The 17,060-nt window shown below is 49.2% G+C and overlaps 1 protein-coding gene across 8 annotated transcripts in view; it reads left to right on the top strand.

Annotated features, from left to right (window-relative positions):
• AIFM3 (AIF family member 3) overlaps positions 1 to 17,060 on the top strand; it is a 50,545-nt gene that overhangs the window by 31,241 nt on the left and 2,244 nt on the right. For 5 of the 8 annotated variants that reach the window (XM_088064972.1, XM_088064974.1, XM_088064971.1 and 2 more), the window contains 13 exons: positions 1,514 to 1,626; positions 4,449 to 4,535; positions 5,132 to 5,223; positions 6,946 to 7,076; positions 8,161 to 8,276; positions 8,599 to 8,670; positions 8,998 to 9,061; positions 9,998 to 10,074; positions 10,914 to 11,031; positions 11,955 to 12,053; positions 12,623 to 12,698; positions 14,115 to 14,174; positions 16,325 to 16,429. In XM_088064972.1, the coding sequence (XP_087921098.1) occupies positions 1,514 to 1,626; positions 4,449 to 4,535; positions 5,132 to 5,223; positions 6,946 to 7,076; positions 8,161 to 8,276; positions 8,599 to 8,670; positions 8,998 to 9,061; positions 9,998 to 10,074; positions 10,914 to 11,031; positions 11,955 to 12,053; positions 12,623 to 12,698; positions 14,115 to 14,174; positions 16,325 to 16,429 (1,210 nt within the window). The remainder of the gene's footprint in view (positions 1 to 1,513; positions 1,627 to 4,448; positions 4,536 to 5,131; positions 5,224 to 6,945; positions 7,077 to 8,160; positions 8,277 to 8,598; positions 8,671 to 8,997; positions 9,062 to 9,997; positions 10,075 to 10,913; positions 11,032 to 11,954; positions 12,054 to 12,622; positions 12,699 to 14,114; positions 14,175 to 16,324; positions 16,430 to 17,060) is intronic. The other 3 variants (XM_005524541.2, XM_005524540.2, XM_088064975.1) reach the window with 1 other exon arrangement.

Raw genomic sequence — 17,060 nt, 5'->3', positions numbered from 1 at the left:
CCCTCTTCCCTCTTCCCTCTTCCCTCTTCCCTCTTCCCTCTTCCCTCTTCCCTCTTCCCTCTTCCCTCTTCCCTCTTCCCTCTTCCCTCTTCCCTCTTCCCTCTTCCCTCTTCCCTCTTCCCTCCCTTCCCACTTTCCATTCCCCTTTCCCTTCCCCTTTCCTTTCCCACCTTCCTCTTGTCCCAGTCCACAATTTGTGTATTGCCATTTTTGTAGAAAGCCTGATGGGATAAAGCCCATCTACCAAGTTTCTGGAATGGGTTAGATGCCAAGGCTGGGCCATGTTGTGGTGAAATGGAGGGTGGGAGGAGGACAGGAGCTTCTGTTCCTGGGACTGGGAGGAAAGATTTGCTCTTGGCACATGGGTTATCTTTACATAAGTCTCAAGGTCTTGAATCACCAGATTCAAATTGTGGAAATTGGGATCATCTAAGGTGTGTCTCAGAGCCTCAGCAAAGGGGAAAACCAGCTTGACTGGGTGACATTTTTCCCTTCCTTGTGCCCTGGCTGTTTGTTGACTGAATGCCAGGATGGAACATGCTGCTCCCTGAGGTCAGCTGGAATGTCCTGGTGTACAGCAGGTCTGGACACTCATCACAATCCTCAGTGAGGTCACTCCACAAGACAGCATTAGCCACTGCTGATGAAACTTCTCAGGCTTTACCAGATAAATTCACAGGTCTGTTAAAGACCAGAGTGTATTCTGGTGGACACCAAAGGAGATTTCAAAACTGGATTTTTGGGGAAGAAGTGTTGGGGAAAGACTGCTCATTGAGCCCTGTGTCAGGGACCGAGATCCAGCCATGCCCAGCAGAGCTGAGAGCAATTGATTGCAGTCCCTTGCATTTGTGAGGGTCATTCTGACATCAGCACAGCATCATGCTCCTGGCAGCATGCACAGGATGTCCACCCACCTGTGTCTTCTTCCACTGTCCCCTAGCTCCATCAGTGGGAGGGTCTTGTTGATGGACCAAACCATGATATGGTCCAGGTCCATCTTCTCTCAGTGGTGTTACAGAATCTGTGTCCCTAAAAACACTTATCATGGAGTGAGGCTTCCTTGGCTGAGAAGAGACTCTGGACTTCTCACCTGAGCTCTCCAGTCTCACCAGTTCAGTCAGGGAAAAAGGGACGTGCCAGCCAGGCACAGGGTGTGCAGACCCTTCCCTGACCAGAGAAATCCAAGGGTCTGAGCAGCTGCTTGTGGTCTGGAGTTTGTGAGAGATGTGTAGGCATTAGCATCATTCCTCAGGTGTGCTCTTCGAGGGTTTGTGACAGTTTAGGGACAGACAGGAAGATTAATGTCACAGTCCATAGACAGAGTGTCCCTTCTCCTGCCTCATGCATCTGCTCCAACCCATGTGAGCTGTTTGAGTTAGGAAATGCTGTGAAGTGAGGACAGGGCTGGTGAAGATGGCAGTTTTGGAGTTAGCCCCAGTGGGTTTAGCAGTAAAGGGCACAGACCACCCAAGGCCACATACACATGGCTGTCACTGGTCTCCTTCTCCCTTAGGGGCAGCTGGGCTGGTCTGTGCAGAGACCTTGCGCCAGGAGGGTTTCTCTGACCGAATTGTGATGTGCACCATGGACAGACACTTGCCCTATGACAGACCAAAGCTCAGTAAGGTTTGTATCACTCTGGGTATGCCACATTTCTCCATAGTTTTAAAATTTGCTCTAGGACCTTTCCCTGCTATTATTCATTGCAGCAGCAAGGTTCTGTTTCCTTAGTTTTCCTGTCTCTGTTTCCCTTGAATTTTCTTCCCTCTTTGTGACTGAAATATGAAACACAAAAAAGGAGTTGTTCAAACTGATATAAGAGTACTCCAGGAGAAAAACAAGGACATTCTTCCTTTCCTTCCTTGTCTGGGTGGTAAGGCCCTAACACAGGGTGCCTAGAGAAGCTAGGATCCCTGGAAGTGTCCAAGGCCAGGTTGGATGGGGCTTAGAGCAACCTGGTCTAGTGGAAGGTGTCCCTGCAAACTGAAATGAGACAAAATGAGATGATTTAGTCCCTTGTAACCCAAACCATTCCATGATTCATATGATGCTTTCTTCAAGATCTAATGGTAGCTGTCTTAGCCAACTTGTACCTGGATGGGTCTTTTTAAAGTGTTTCTGGATCAAAATCTTTAAGGCAGTGAGATGGAGCATGTGAAAAAATGGTGCTGTCTACCAGGGTTTTTATTAATGCCTGTCTCTTGCTGCCCAGGGATGCTTTGTGCCGTAATTTCGATGATTCTCAACTGTCATCACAACTTGATAATTTGATGGAAGTGCAAAGGTCACTTTTTCTGGCACACATCCCATTTTGCATTCCAGTTTATAGACACAGGATGATCTTTAATCAGATTCTTTTGCTGCCGATTCCTGAGACTTCTTTGATGTCAGACAGCAGCTCAAGTTGGACAGCAGCATTTGACATTGGAGCTTGGAGATAACGTAAGGTGAACTATGTGTTAATCCTCATGTCAGGAATGCTTACCGGTGGGGACTACTACAATCACAGCATCTAACTCTGCTTCCAGCACCCAGAAATGGGATTTTCAAAGACAGGCAAACATGCACATGGCTGTTTGGGAGCATTCAGACCATTTCTGTGCTTCTGTGAGTCCTGCCTGGGGTGAGGAGCAGTTGCCTGGTACCTGCATCCAAGCATCACAGGGGTTGTGCTGGGGTTGCTCAGAGAATCTGAGAGCCCCTGTCCCAGCCAGACAGCTCTTCCAAACACTTATCCCCACGTATGAGTCTTAGATGGCTGTTCTTCTCTCTGTTAAATAATAAGAACATTTCACATGCAAGAGATGTTGTACATGGTTTGTTAAATCCTCTACTAGACCCCTCTGGTTGTAGTTGCTTTTGGAAGGTGCACAAAGCCCATGGAAGAGAAGGCAGAATTTTTGGGAAGAGGGTAGGAAAAAATGAAATTTTCCTTAATCCTGTTGTGAGTGGGACTAAGCCTGTTCAAGCCACTGGAGAAGGAGTGCTAACTCTGTAAGCAGCAGAGCTCTTGCTCCCTGAAACTGCAGCACTGCCCTTCCTTTGCCCTGCCCTGCCCTGTTATCAGTCTGTCTCCAGGTCCTGCTGGACTGTTTCCCTTTGCCCCCTTTGGCCCATGACCTATTCCCTGTGTGTTGCCACATCTGTTACTGTCCTGAGTGCACCAAGCAGCAGAAAAAGCTGTAGTGGTTGTGCACTGTTCTGCCTTGCCCTCCTTACACACTGTCACAGAGAGGTGTTTCTCTCTGTAAATGTGGATTATCAAAGAATTTGCAGTAAAACCTATATGATGCTGCCCCTGCCTCGAGTCCTGTAACACCAGACTCTCCTGAGCAGAGCATTGTCTGAAGTCAGAGTAAGGGAGTGTCTTGTCGGGCTCATTCCAGCCCCTGACCAGGTCACCTCCAGGGAGAAGGATCTTGCACATCCATCTCCATGGGTGAATAGGAAAGCCCTTGATTCCTGCATCCCCTGTTGCTCCTGGATCAAGCCCAAACATCATCCCTGTGTGGCATGAGTAGATGCTGGTGCTGAGCCAGTGCTGATCTATAGTGGGGCTTGAGCATGGCACCTGTGCCTGTTCCTGCTATGCTGCAGGCAGGAAGGGGTACACCAGCAGGGAGCAGCCTGCACACTCAACAGGTCACTTGATGCTCAGCTTGTCCTCAGCCTGAATGAGCTTGTGTCCACAGAGTCAGGAGAATGGATGATCATGGGCTCAACCCTGTGTGTGAAGAAGATGTACATCTCACCCCAGTGACCAGGGAAGCCTGGGAAAAGCAAGAACCTTTATCTTGCAGCTGAACATGTGCAGATATGGGCCCCACCCCCTTGCTTCAGCATTTGATGGAACTTGTGCAGCATAAATTGGGTACTTTTTAAAGTGTATCCTTGTGTATTAATGCTGCTTATTCTTACTGCTCTTCTAGCTTCCATTTGCCCTGGTAACTGGCTGTTTTTCAAATTATCAAAGAATGGTTTGAGTTGGAAGAGACTTTTAAAAGTCATCCTATGCCACCCCCTTGCTGTGGGCAGGGAATCCTTTTACTAGACCAGGTTTTGCTTCTGTCCAACATTTTCACAGCTTCCCTGGGCAACCTATTCCAGGGCCTTGCCACCTGTGTTGTAAAATCAGGCTTTTCTCTTGCTCCTGTGAACCTGTTCATGCTGGGAGGGGCTGCAGTTATGGCTGCTTTGCTGACACTCCAAAGCACTTGCTGTGGTCCTGCCTCAGCCACTCAGCACCAGCCCCACGCCGAACCAGCAGAGAAGGCACCACAGCCCAGACCAGCCTCTTGTGACGACTCCTACTTGAACAGACTTTTATTCCAGCCCTGTAGAGCCATTCCCTTAACCCGTGCAACAAGTGCTGACTTGTGCTGGTAGCAGCTGTTTCTCCACTCACCCGTTCAACCCACAGTAGCTGACAGAAAAATGGCTTTTTGCAGTCAATGGATTCCCACCCTGAGCAGATTGCCCTGCGCCCCAAGGAGTTCTTTTGCACCTATGACATCGAAGTCTTGACTGAAATGCAGGTAAGGAGAGTCCTGTGTGTACCTGAAGGAAAGTGCTGGTATGCAAAGGCTGTATTTAGGGAATGTGTCTCTGTTCTTGGCTCACTGTGTGCCACTGTGTGAATGTTTGGTCTCCTCCAGCCCCCCTCTTTTTGCCCCAGAGTGCAAGTTGCCTGTGGTTGTTCAAAACACAGCTAATGCAGTGCTCCAGTGGCAGGAAGGGCATGCTGGGTGTGACCATGGTGTGGCCATCTGCGGTGACCATCGTGTGCTACCTGCCATTCCTCATGTGGATCTCGGGAACCGGGCACCATCTGATAAGGATAATCAGCCTTTAAACAGTGCAGACAATGATGGATTAAATATTTCTCCCCATTATGTTATTTATATTGGGAGACCTTCAAGGATTTGTGAAAAGGCAGCTAGGGATATATATGCTGTGGGTTGGCGAGGTTTTGGACAGCGGGGGACTAAAACTAACAGACTAACAATAAGCAACTAACTAACAAACTAAAACTAACATGGAGTACTAAAACCTGACAGACAAGTTGATTGGGCTGGGACCTTGCTGAAAATCTGGGATTTCTTCCCTTAACATTATTTAGGAATGATTTTAGGTGGCGGCTGTGGATATCAAGAGCAAGATAGCTGTGTTCAAGGATGGGTTTAAGATGGAATACAACAAGCTGCTGATAGCAACAGGAAACATGTAAGCTTCAGACAAACATCTTAAAGATCAAGAGAAACTGTTTTATCTGGGAATGTGAGGAGCTTGTGCATGGGGATAAGGGATGAAATGTGGCAGGTGAATATGAGCACTGAATTTGAGTATGGAAAAGCCAAGGAACACAAAAGATATTGGAAATGTCTGTATGTATCTACATCTATATATCATCATCTATCTATTTCATATATATCTACATCATATATTATAGAATCACAGAATCACAGGATAGTTTTTGTTGGAAGGGATATTAAAATTCATCCAGACCCACCCCTGCTGCCAGGGAACACTTTCCACTCGACCAAGTTGCTCCAAGCCCCATCTAACCTGGCCTTGGACACTTCCAGTGGTGGTAACAGAACCTTGAACTTATTTTCTTTAACAAAAGCTCCAAAGTGGAAATATCTTAATTTTTTTTGAGGGCATTTTCTGTCACATTGCTCTTCTTTTCACTGCTTGATAACACTCAGCCCTGACAACCGTCATCCCTCTGAATTTCCATCTTTCATTTTCTGCCAACCTTTAAGATCTTTCTCAGTAATTAAAGCTTAACACTTCGCTGTTGCAGCCTTTATTAGATGTTGCTATTGCCCCATTCTAGCAGGCCCTTTGGGAGCCTTGGCCCCAGGATAGGAATTTTCAGGACTGAACCTGGTCCAGCCATAGGGAAAGGTGGTATTGATGTGCTGGGATGCCGAGCATCACCCTGGATTGCTGTTGTCACTTGTGCCCTGGAAGTAGTAGATTAGTTTGTTTTCAGTTGGAGGTCTGTGAAAATTGGCAGTTTAAGCTGAAAATGAGGCATCCTGGCTCTCCTTCCTTGTGTTCCTTACATCAAGCCGTAAAATGAAGTAGGAGAAATGCAGCCCCTGCATAATTTATGATCTGGGGAAAGGATGCTGTAGAACAGGCAAAGCAGGGACTTAAACTGGAAACCAAAGTGCCACCAGTCATAGCCAGTACCACAAGGTGTGAATAGCTGGTACTAGGTTGTACAGCATCACAGCCAAAATGCCATATGCACCAGCCACCCAATTAGGTTCAAAAGAGGATTTAGCCTCTGGCAATAATTTCAAAATTCTCATGCACAAGCTCCGGGTATACTGGGTAATTGTTTTTAAAAATATTTAGGATCTTCTGTCCTGTTTCCAGATGTGAGTCAGGTATGCAGGGGCCAGATATTTAAAAATATATGGGCTCCAGTAAGTGCCTGGGGAGGGCACAGTTAAGCTGCTGCAGCATCAGAAGTGTGCCCATGGGAATGGAGAGTTCTGCTCTCTGCATCTGCAGAGCCTTATCAAACTTTCAATATATGACTCCAAAGGACTGCTGGAGGACAGAGTGAGTTTTCTATGTCCCATTAAATGTCATAAAAATGTTATGACATGCCAGTAATTGAGCATAGCAAGTAGAGTAAAGCAATGCCTGTCCTGTGCTGGCTGCACTGCCCCAGGAAGGAGCTCCCCTGAAGCTGTGGGTACACCAGCCCGCGATGGATCTGGGGTGGCTGCTCAGCATCCCCTGCTCCACCATTGGCCAACAGCATCTGGGTTTTTCCATGTTATGTCTCCAGCCCAGAGAAAGGTGAAAAAAAGGAAAGTTGGGAATGTTCTTGGAGCCCCAAAGAGAGTGTCTGCAATCCTGACTGGGCACTGAACTCTGAACAGAGTTGGGAAAAGCAGCTGTATCACCCTCAGTGTTTTCCAGGCCTAAAACTCTCAGCTGCAAAGGCAAGGAGATGGAAAACGTTTTCAACATCCGGACGCCTGAAGATGCCAATCGTGTGGTGAAGCTGGCCACGAGCAAGAATGTGGTGATCGTGGGAGCGTCCTTCCTGGGTGAGTGCTTGCCTGGCCCGTGTCCCTGTCCCAGCCCTCCACCTCTGCCTGCAGAGGGGAAAAGTCCCTTGCCCTGGTTGTCACTGCCCAGTTAGAGGTAACATCCCCATGAAATTGGATGTGGGATAGTCCAACCTCCAGCCCCAGGTGCGTGTAACGACATTTCTGTGCTGAGGAAATTGATTTTTCAAAGAGGCTGGGCTGGCATGGACACAGATATTTCTGTCCCAGTCTGAAAAGCACATGTCAAGACAAGTACTGGTGCTCACGTGGGTCCAAAGCTAGTGTGTCTAGAGTTGGCTTCAGTCAGGAGAGTCTTTTTGGTGGGTAGGAGCCTGTGGGCTCATTCTCTTTTACATTTTAGGAGTGTGGTGAATTTTTAAAATGCACAGGAAAAGTCTTTGTTTCTTTGATGGTTCTTCTTTTTGCTTGATATGGTTCCAACAAAATTTTTGTGAGTCCTAACAAAATAAGAGTGGGTCCTGCAAGCCTTAAATGTAAATGGTTATTTACAGGGAATATATAGTCAGGGAATTTATTGTAAAATGTTCATTATTTGTTTTTCTTTTAAAAAAGATAAACTTGCTTTTAATGGTTGAATCAATATGATCTACAGAAAACCATATGGTGTGGGGAGCCAATTGCAAACTGCAGGTCATGAAAAAGATTCTTTTCCAAAAAACCCCGCAGATAGAAAATGTCTTGGTGGAGGTTCCAATGCAATTCCCAGCACCGAAATTCAAAATTCTGATGGGAGAAAACAGCTGCTCCCAAGAGCTGAGGTTGTCCCAGCCGTAGGACAAATGTTTCCCTTGGCTGAGGTCCCTTGTTCCATATTTTTACCAGGGCACTTTGGGATTTCATAGCCAATTCCCCCTTTTGGTCTTTAAAACCTACATCTAAGAACACCTGAATCGGTGTGATCCCTGGTGTGATCAGGTCTGGTGACTCCCCAGTTCTCCCAGGAGTGCAGCTCCAGCCTCCCCACTTGGAGTGGGTAAAGTTGTTCCTTGTCTGCAGCCAGGGACACAGGTCTGTGCTGTGTGGGTTAATGTGGCTGCTTGGACTTGGTTCTCTTCCCCAGGGATGGAGGTGGCCGCTTACCTCGCAGAGAGGGCGCACTCGGTGTCCCTGGTGGAGCTGGAGCATGTTCCCTTCAAGAAGTTCTTTGGGGAGAGGGTTGGCCGTGCTGTCATGAAGGTGACCTTGCCTTCCCATCTGGGGGGGTTGGTAACAGCAGATTTTGCTTGTTTCATTTATTGCTCTAATTAATTTACTTCACATTTATTGACAAAGCTGTGATGGCAGTAGTCAGTGAGAATGGGCTGTTTTCCCTGCCATGGTCCACGTGCTATGAAGCACCTTCTTCTAGAGCCAGCTTGGGGATGTTATCCCCTTAGCAGTGCAGGTCAAGGCAAGTCTGCAGGGTGGGCAAGGCAGTGCTGGGGGCAGTGGGACATCAGGACCAGGATGGTTCAGGATTCTGATGTCCCCTGCTCTGTCCCTTGTCCCCTCCCTCCAGATGTTTGAGAACAACAGGGTGAAGTTCTACATGCAGACAGAGGTGTCAGAGCTGCGGGAGCAGGAGGGGAAGGTAAGTGGTGGGCAGGGGCTCCCTGGGGGTACCGCTGTGGCATCCCCCAGAGCTGCCATTCCCTTCCTAGTGGGGTTTTGCTCTCCCCTCTTTCCTATCCCCGAAATTCATATTCTTGGATTTGGCCCCCAGGAGCAAATGTATGCCAGTGTGGTGTGTGGGGTGTCTTTGTTGCTCCCACTCACCTCCTGCTGCTTTTCTAAGGAATTGTAGTCAATTTGCGTTTCACAAACGAGGTGAGCTGCCAGCTCGGCCTCCTGCTGCTACAGAGAGGTTTTGTCCCTAAAATAACTCTGATGTGCCCCCTGCCCCTTGTGTCTCCTGCAGCTGAAGGAGGTTGTGCTGAAGAGTGGGAAGGTGCTGCGTGCTGACGTCTGTGTCGTGGGTGTTGGTAAGGGTTGTGTGGGTGCAGAGCCAGGAAGGGAGGGCAGAGAAGAAGTTGGAGGGGACATGGCATCAGGAGGTCCCTGGGCTGGGTAGCCAGGGGTACTGGCAGTGGTCTGTGAGTCCTGCTGCACTGCTACACATGAGTTTGCATATCTAAAAAAGGCATTTCTAGAGCCCCCACAACAAAATCCAAAAAATATATATTTCAGAAGTAATACATTTTTTTCCCAGGAAAAAAAAAACATTTAAAGCAGTTTCATCCTCTCAAGATATTTTTTATTAAAACTTCCCCAAACTGAATTTTAATGTGTTTTTTTTTCTTGTTAATTACTGCTTACAGCAATCAAAAAATGTATCCCATACTATAAAATAAAATACTCCATAGAATATGATATTTTTCCCCTTTACACTTGGGGGGGAAAAAATTCCCTTTCCTTCCCTCTTTAAAATGCTGTGGACTGGAAGAATCACAGAACTAATTTAATCCTGGTTTTGTTGTTTTTATTGATTACTCTGATCTGTGAAAAGGCTGGAAGTGAAAAAAAAAAATATTAAAAAAGTAAAAGGAAGGTGAAAGAAATATACAGACTGGGGTGAGGCTGAGGAGCCCTGGCTGGAGACTGTAAGGTTCCATTTAAAATATATTTTTTTTTCAAAGTATCTATAAAAGAGAATTAAATTGAAAATTATCTCCAAGCACTTGAAAAGGCCAGTGGACAAGTTACACTGTGGTGGCTTGGGCAGAACAGGGATCCTGAGGGATCAGAGGCTGATGCAGTGGGGGCTCTGTAGGCTACCAGATCGTGCTCCACACTCCCAGAGTAGCTGCTGCCTGTCCCTGGGGGCAGCCCCACTGCCCTGACAGGGGAAAGGCTTCAGGATCAGCCCCCAGGCTGTGGAACACCAGACACTGCAGCAGTGGCCTTTGGCTTCCCCCCAGGTGCAGTCCCAGCAACAGCCTTCCTCAAGCAGAGTGGCATCAACATCGACTCCAAGGGCTTCATTGTGGTCAACAAGGTGAGCCCAGGGGCAGCCCCTGTGGGAGGGAGAGGAGGAGGAGCTGGGTCAGCTCTTCTGGATGAGCTTCCTTGGGGCTCCAAACTGCTATCACAGGAGATTTTTGTGGCCTTTTATTTGCCAAGATTGGCAGAATTGGAATTTTTGAATTCTTTGGGCTGGCCTGTACAGGGCCAGGAACTGAACTTGATGACCCTTGTGGTTGTCTTTAATCTCAGGATACTCTGTGAGATGCCGAGATTCTGGGAGCATCACTAGGAGTGCCTGGGACCTCCGTCTCTGCAAGTGGGGGTGTGCAAACCCCAGACCTGGATGCTCTGGCTAGGGTCTGGCTCTGAGCTGTCCTGGAGTGGTATGGATATTTAGAGGGGGAAAAATTGAGATAGATCCATCTTTTCAAGGATCCTAAAAGATCTCATCCTTTCTCCCCACCACCAGTGACTGCAATGGGAGTAGTGTTGGAGCTGGTGGGTGTTGGTGCCTTGGGCAAAGGAGTCAGGAGGCTGGGGCTCAGTGCCATGCAGCGCTCATCCCTGCAATAAGCTGGGCTCTATCTGCAAACACCATCAAACCCCAGACTTCTGAGAAGGGCTCCAGGACACTAGTCAATGTGTTTTTTTACTGGATAACCCACTAGCTGGGTGATACTATAGGTCCCTGCATGTGTGTGTTCTCATTTGAAGGTGAAGAAAGCTGAATGAAATCTCTTCTGGGGGTCCCACAGTCCAGGTTTTCTGTGTTCTGAGGGACTGTGGCAGCTCTGGACCACTCCAGCTCTGGAGTTTCTGTTCACGTAGGGCTCAAACCCCACTGATGCCCACCTCTGTTCCCCCCTGCAGATGATGCAGACCAACATCCCAGGGGTCTTTGCTGCTGGAGATGCTGTCACATTTCCATTGGCCTTGAGGAATAACAAGAAGATGAATGTTCCCCACTGGCAGATGGCCCACATGCATGGTAGGTACTTTGCAGAAAAGTGCCTTTTCCAGATTCCTAGGAAATTTCCAAATCCTCCAGGGCAAGAATGAGACAACTGCCCACAGAGAGACTGGGTGGTTGTATTGAACATTCTGAAGCATGTGTATCTTATGCTGCCTGTTGTGCCTTCATCTGTCAGCATTCTTGCCAGGCTTTGCTTAACAATGCCTCATCACCAGCACAGAGGAGCCCAGGGACAGGCTTTCCCATATTCCTTTTGCTCCCTGGCACTGCTGTGGGAGCCAGCTCTACTCCCTGTCCCAGGACATTTTAGGAGCTCACATCCTAATGCCAGCCTGGGCTCAGGTTCCCAGCTGGACTTCCCACACTGCCAGGCTGGCCCAGGAGCGTTCAGCAGAGCTCCGACCCTTCTCGCCTCTTGTCAGCCTGGAACCCCTGGTGTGATGGGCTACCCTCATGGCCACAGTCCCACAGGGAGGTTTCCTGTGCCCTGGGTGAGAGGTTTTGGAACCACAGCTCTGAATTCAGTCTTTGGACACCTCTCCCTTGTCCAGATATGCTTCTGCAGCAGGGACTGTACTCCAGCAGTCTCCATGCCCTTCAAGGGTTTGCCTATCCCATCCCCATCTGGGGTAGGAGCTCAGCACACTGTCAACCCTGTCACTATTGCACAAGCTGGGGGGAAAGAGTCCCATGGGTATACATGGCTCATGGCAGTGGAGGTGATGAGTAGGAGCTGCACCATTGGAAGGAGTCTGAGTCCATCCTCATGTATTTCCTGCTTTGTCTTTGTTGCTGTGTGGGTTTTCTCAGAAGCAGTTCTTGGTTTTCCTGTACTCTGTGACTGCTGGTTCACTTTACTCTGTGATGCTGTGACCTGAGGGCAGAGCATGGAGCTTGCCCTGGAATGGCAATTCCCCCATCCCAGTGCTCTCTTGCAGGCCGCATTGCCGCGCTGAACATGCTGGCCCACGGCACGGAGATCAGCACTGTGCCGTACCTGTGGACAGCTATGTTTGGGAAGAGCATCCGATATGCGGGTAAGGGGCTCCCTGGGGCTGCTGAGAGTTTGTGCTGCTGGAGGTGTCCTGGGACAGAGAAGCCAGGGTCATGTCCTTTACTGGGAACCCTCCCCACCAACTTCTGCCACAGGGCTGCTTCCCTGCCTGGCTTCTGAGGGGGTTCAGTGTCTCTGACACCCATCTGCCATGAAGTGGACTTCTCTAAAATAGAATGGAGGATTGACTTAATTTAGATATTGGGAAGAAATTCTTCCCTGTGAGGGTGATGAGGCCCTGCACAGGTTGCCCAGAGAAGCTGTGGCTGCCCCACCCCTGGAAGTGTTTAAGACCAGGTTGGACAGAGCTTGGAGCAACCTGGGGTAGTGGAAGGTGTCCCTGCCTGTGGTAGAGGGTGGGAACAAGAGGTTTTTTAAGGACTTTTCCAGCCCAAAACTCTCCTGTGATTCTGTGTTTTTCGGTACCCGCATCTCCTGATGCTGGTCTCTTGGTCACTGCAGGATGTTCTCCATGTAGTGCTGGAATGAAACACCTTGTCTTAGAGCTGGATCTGGAGGAATTGCTGCTGAATCCACTTCTTTGCTTTTCAGGCCATGGGGAAGGATTCGATGATGTTGTCATTCAGGGAGATTTAGATGAACTGAAGTTTGTGGCATTTTATACCAAGTAAGTGTTTCTCTTATCCATGTTCCTACACAGACATTCACCTGAGAATACTCTGCTAGGCTGGAAAATAGGTGTGCCAGAACTTCTGTCAGTCAGTTTTATTCACCTCTGCAGGTGATGTTCTGATTGTACAAGTTAAACTGGTCTTTGGACCTGGTGTCTCTATCCCTTGTCCTCATAATCTCTGGGCAGACAATGGCTTATACTGGCAATTCCTATCAAATATTTCTTTCCCATATCATCACCATATAATGATTTGTGACCAGCACTGGACAGAGTGCTCTGTCCAGAGAAGCACTATTTCTGCTTCTGGTTTGACAAATTGAGCTCAAAAAACTCTTCTGTCTATCACAAGCTGTGAAGGTTTGAAGGAACTCAGGAACTGTTACATCTGTGGTGAAACCCAGCTCTCCCCCGGCTTGGGAGCCTACCTGGGAATGCATTCTTGAGATGTGTTGGCAGCTGGGATGTGTTGCCTCAGCTGTTCTGGAGCCGTGCTGGCTGTCTAGACTGGAAAGTCAGTGCACCATGAATTTATCTCAAAAATGTTTGCTACTGTTTATTCTTCTATTGCCTTTGTCCATCCCAGTCTGAAACCAGTGGCTACAGAACATCCTCATGCTGGAACCAGAGGGGTTTCTCCAAGTGCTTTCTAATATTAAGGATAAGGAGAGGGAAACCAGGGAAGAAAAGGGCTGCCCAGCTCAGCCATCAAACTACTTGGCAGCAGCATCCAGGCAGGGATCAGGAGGGAGCTCAGGACACAAGCCAGCTCTGGCTCTGCAGACATCATCTCACTGCCCCTCTGTCCCATCTGAAATGTACCCCATGCCTTCTCCCTCCCTGAGGTTCACCCACTTGCCCATGTTGCTCCAGAATGGAGCCTGGCACCTGGATGTGTGCATTGAGCTTGAAGAGGTATGGGGCTCACTGTATCACCCCAGAGATCCCCAGTGCTCACCCTGCTCCCCCTGGTACCTGCACACCTTGGGTAAACACCTCCTGCAGGGAAGGGCTCCAACTGGCACCTGGGGACCTTTACACACTGGATACAGCTCAGAGTGTGCTGGAACCTTGGTCAAAATTGCCTAAAGAGGTGGGTTTGTGACTAGGCACCACCTGTGCTGGGGAGACCTGCTATGAGAGTGTTCCCCTCCTGCAACTTTTCCATATGAGAGCTTTTTATCTCTTTATCTCAAGCTAATTAGAAAGGAAACATCAGGTTGCTTTAATTAAACATCTGAGGAGGCCATTCAAAGGGAATGCCCTGAGCAAGGTGCATAATCCCTGTCCCATGCCAGGGACCCACGCTTTATGTGCCATGGTGGCTGCAAGGGACAGGGGCTGCCAGGGGACCTGGGCTTGGTGGGCAGCGCTGGGGGTCCCTGATGAGCACTGTGTTGTTCTGCCACCCAGGAGGGTCTCCCGGAGATGGCGTGTGGGTACCAGGATGGCATTCCATGCTGAGAGTCGGAGGTACTGGGAAGCACTGGCTGGTGGGGGTCAGCCAGTATGTCCCCTGTTGCTTGGCTTCCTATCTGTGAAAGGCCACTGGAGTATTTCTTTCTTTTTTGGTGGTGGTTCTTCTAGTTGGTGCTAATGCTTTTGGACTGAGGACAGTCCCAAGCTGACCATTTCCTCCTGCTTTCTTCTGCTGTGCCCACCCTGTGGTTTGGACCCTTCTCCTCCTGGTCCTCCTTAGTTTTTGAAGGAACTACTGGTGGCTCCCACTCCTACAGCCTGTCCTCAGCATTGGCTTTCACAAAAAGGCTTCTTTTGCCCCAGAGTTTGAAGAGGAAAGCTGTTTTGTCAGAGCTGTATAGAGGTCAATAAAAGGCCTGTGCTGGGAGGTTTAGGGGACAGCATTGTGCAGATATCCCTATGGAACACTGCCTTCACAACAGACTGATGTCTTCCTGCCCCTAAGATCTTGGAGACCTTAGGGGAATTGTCTTCTTCATGGTTCCCCACCTCTGTTATGGTGAACCCTGAAAAGGAAGGGAAGACCATGTAAACAAATGCACTGTGCTTCCCTCTCCCCTCAGTCTTCACAAAGACTTCTGATTGCTCCAAATCCCAGGTTCAGGATGGGAATTCTCGTTGTCTTTGAGGACCTTTTGAAAAAGAGGAATTCCTCCTGGCTTTCCCATTTATCTGACAAAGTGTTCAAAAGTCTGTGCTGATGCAGGACGCTCCAGCTCACCAGCACCTCATGCGTTACTTTGCAAAAGAAGCAGCTACCCCATGTCCTGCTGACAGAAATGTTTGGGCTGCATTCGCCTTCCTGGCTGGCCCCTTTGGGCACTGTCTGGGTTTGAGGCTCAGCCAGTGGGCAGCTGGTGGGAATACATCTGGTTCCCTAGCACACTTCAGTTATTCATTGCTTGGAACAGCATATCTCCCCCTGGTTTTGATGGATAGGTCTCTCCAACCACTTTGTGTTTCCCATCTGGGAGCTGACTCTGCTCAGGAAACTGCTCTCCTTTATTTGCCATGAGCTTATTGAGGAATGGGAGTTTTTGAAACTAAACAGTCTGTAATGGAGCTGCCCCATGGCTTTGTAAACAGGTGTGAGAGATGGCTTTAACTCCCATGGCTGCACAGGGCTGAAGAGTCCTCTGAAACATGACTTTTGCTCTCCTTGTCCTGGGAATTACCACACATCCCTCCCATCCCAGCTGCTCTTTGCTCTGTTGATCTCAGAGCACTTTGGCAGTGGATTTAAGAGCAGATCTTTGTTTAGTGGGTGCTTCTACTCTTCAGTTTATTCAAGAATATGACCAGAGTTTTAAATCTTACCCACACATCTTCCCTGATCTCACATTGTACATTCAATTACCTCTTCATGAGTCAGGCTTTGAAGGATTACACTTGGATTGACCTTGGCAAACCCCAAATGAGAAGCACCCTTCTCATTTGCCAGTGACCTTTAGCCAAAGCTCCGCTAGCAGTTTTACATCCTCTTTCTTCTGCTTCATTTGTTTTCCACTCAGCCTTTGAGGCTGCATTTGGATTCTGCTAGGGGAACAGTCAGCCAACCTGGACATCCCATATACATGGGGACTTCATTGCTGGGGCTGTGGGACCCAGGGGTTGGACACCCCAGCTGTCCCGGTGTCCGTGGAGCAGCTCACAGCAGGGCACTCTGCTCATTTGGAGGTGAGGGTCAGGAAAGGGGATGTGGAGCATCCCAAATGAGTGTTCCACAGGGAAATCCTGACCACCTGCCTCTCTACTCCCCCTGCACAGGGCAGCAGTGCAGGGATCACAGCTGGCCATTCTTCATGGTGTCCAGGTTTTTATCCACCATCAGATCTACCTTTGGTGCTGTTATCCCACAGATGCCAGGGTGCCAGAGCTATCTCCATCACCCAGGCACTTTGTGATACCCACCACATCATCATGAACATCAGTGGGACCAGTGGGGTCTGCTGTGCCACTCTGTAGCCTCTCCTGATCCTTGTTCCAGCCACTAGCACAGTCCCTGTGGTGCTCATACCTTGGGATCAGGCCTGGCTCTGGAGTGTTCCTCTTTGCCTCCCTCTTCTGTTCATCATGGTGGGTTTTGGGTGGTGGAGCTGTGGCCATCCAGTCTGCCCTAACTGCTCTGTTCTGCCTGGCCCTAGGAGTGACGAGGTGGTGGCTGTGGCCAGCATGAACTATGATCCAATTGTCTCCAAGGTGGCTGAGGTCCTGGCTGCTGGCAGGACCATCCGGAAGCGTGATGTGGAGTAAGTAGACAGACAGTGGAGAGTGGCAGTGTCAGGGCAGCAGCTAAGCACAGCCGTGGGGTGCTGGGCAGAGCTGAGCCTTTCCCACTCATCCCTCTCCATACCCTTCCATCCCCCCTGTGCTGCTTCCCAGCTGCCTCCAGGCCTGGCATCCCCCACACACAGGGGGTTTGTCTTAAACACCAGGACCCAAATCATTGCACAGACACGATGGGATGGGGATACTCCCTGCCTTTGGGCACTGGCACATCGTGTCTGATGCTGGGGTGCACCTGGGCACCCAGTCAGTCAAGGAGACCTGCAGAGAGGGACTGGATGTGTAGCCTTTGAATAACTCCCGATGCACAACCCAGCCCAGGAGCTGGTGGTGCCAGGATGCCAGGCTGTGTCTCAGCCTCTGGTTCCTTGGAGTGGAGCTCATAGGCAAAGGGCATTTTTCTCCCTTCACTTTGTTTTTAAGGTCATGCAGAGGAAAGAGCATAGCTTTGTGCTGAGGGTGGGTGCTGGAAGGCAAATGCCAGGGAGGTGATAACAGCTGGAAAGAAGCCTTTAGAGTGGGAATCAGAGCTGCTGAGGGTCCCCGTTGCAGGGGTGTTTCCACATCTGGAATAAAAACACGTATTTTCAAAAG

Source organism: Pseudopodoces humilis, chromosome 20, assembly GCF_049639895.1.
Source record: "Pseudopodoces humilis isolate 2021_Gansu_Grassland_sample_001 chromosome 20, ASM4963989v1, whole genome shotgun sequence".
In the NCBI taxonomy this organism is placed as follows: domain Eukaryota; kingdom Metazoa; phylum Chordata; class Aves; order Passeriformes; family Paridae; genus Pseudopodoces; species Pseudopodoces humilis.
The sequence above is the reverse complement of the archived record's forward strand: the minus strand, read 5'-3'. Positions and strand labels throughout refer to the sequence as shown.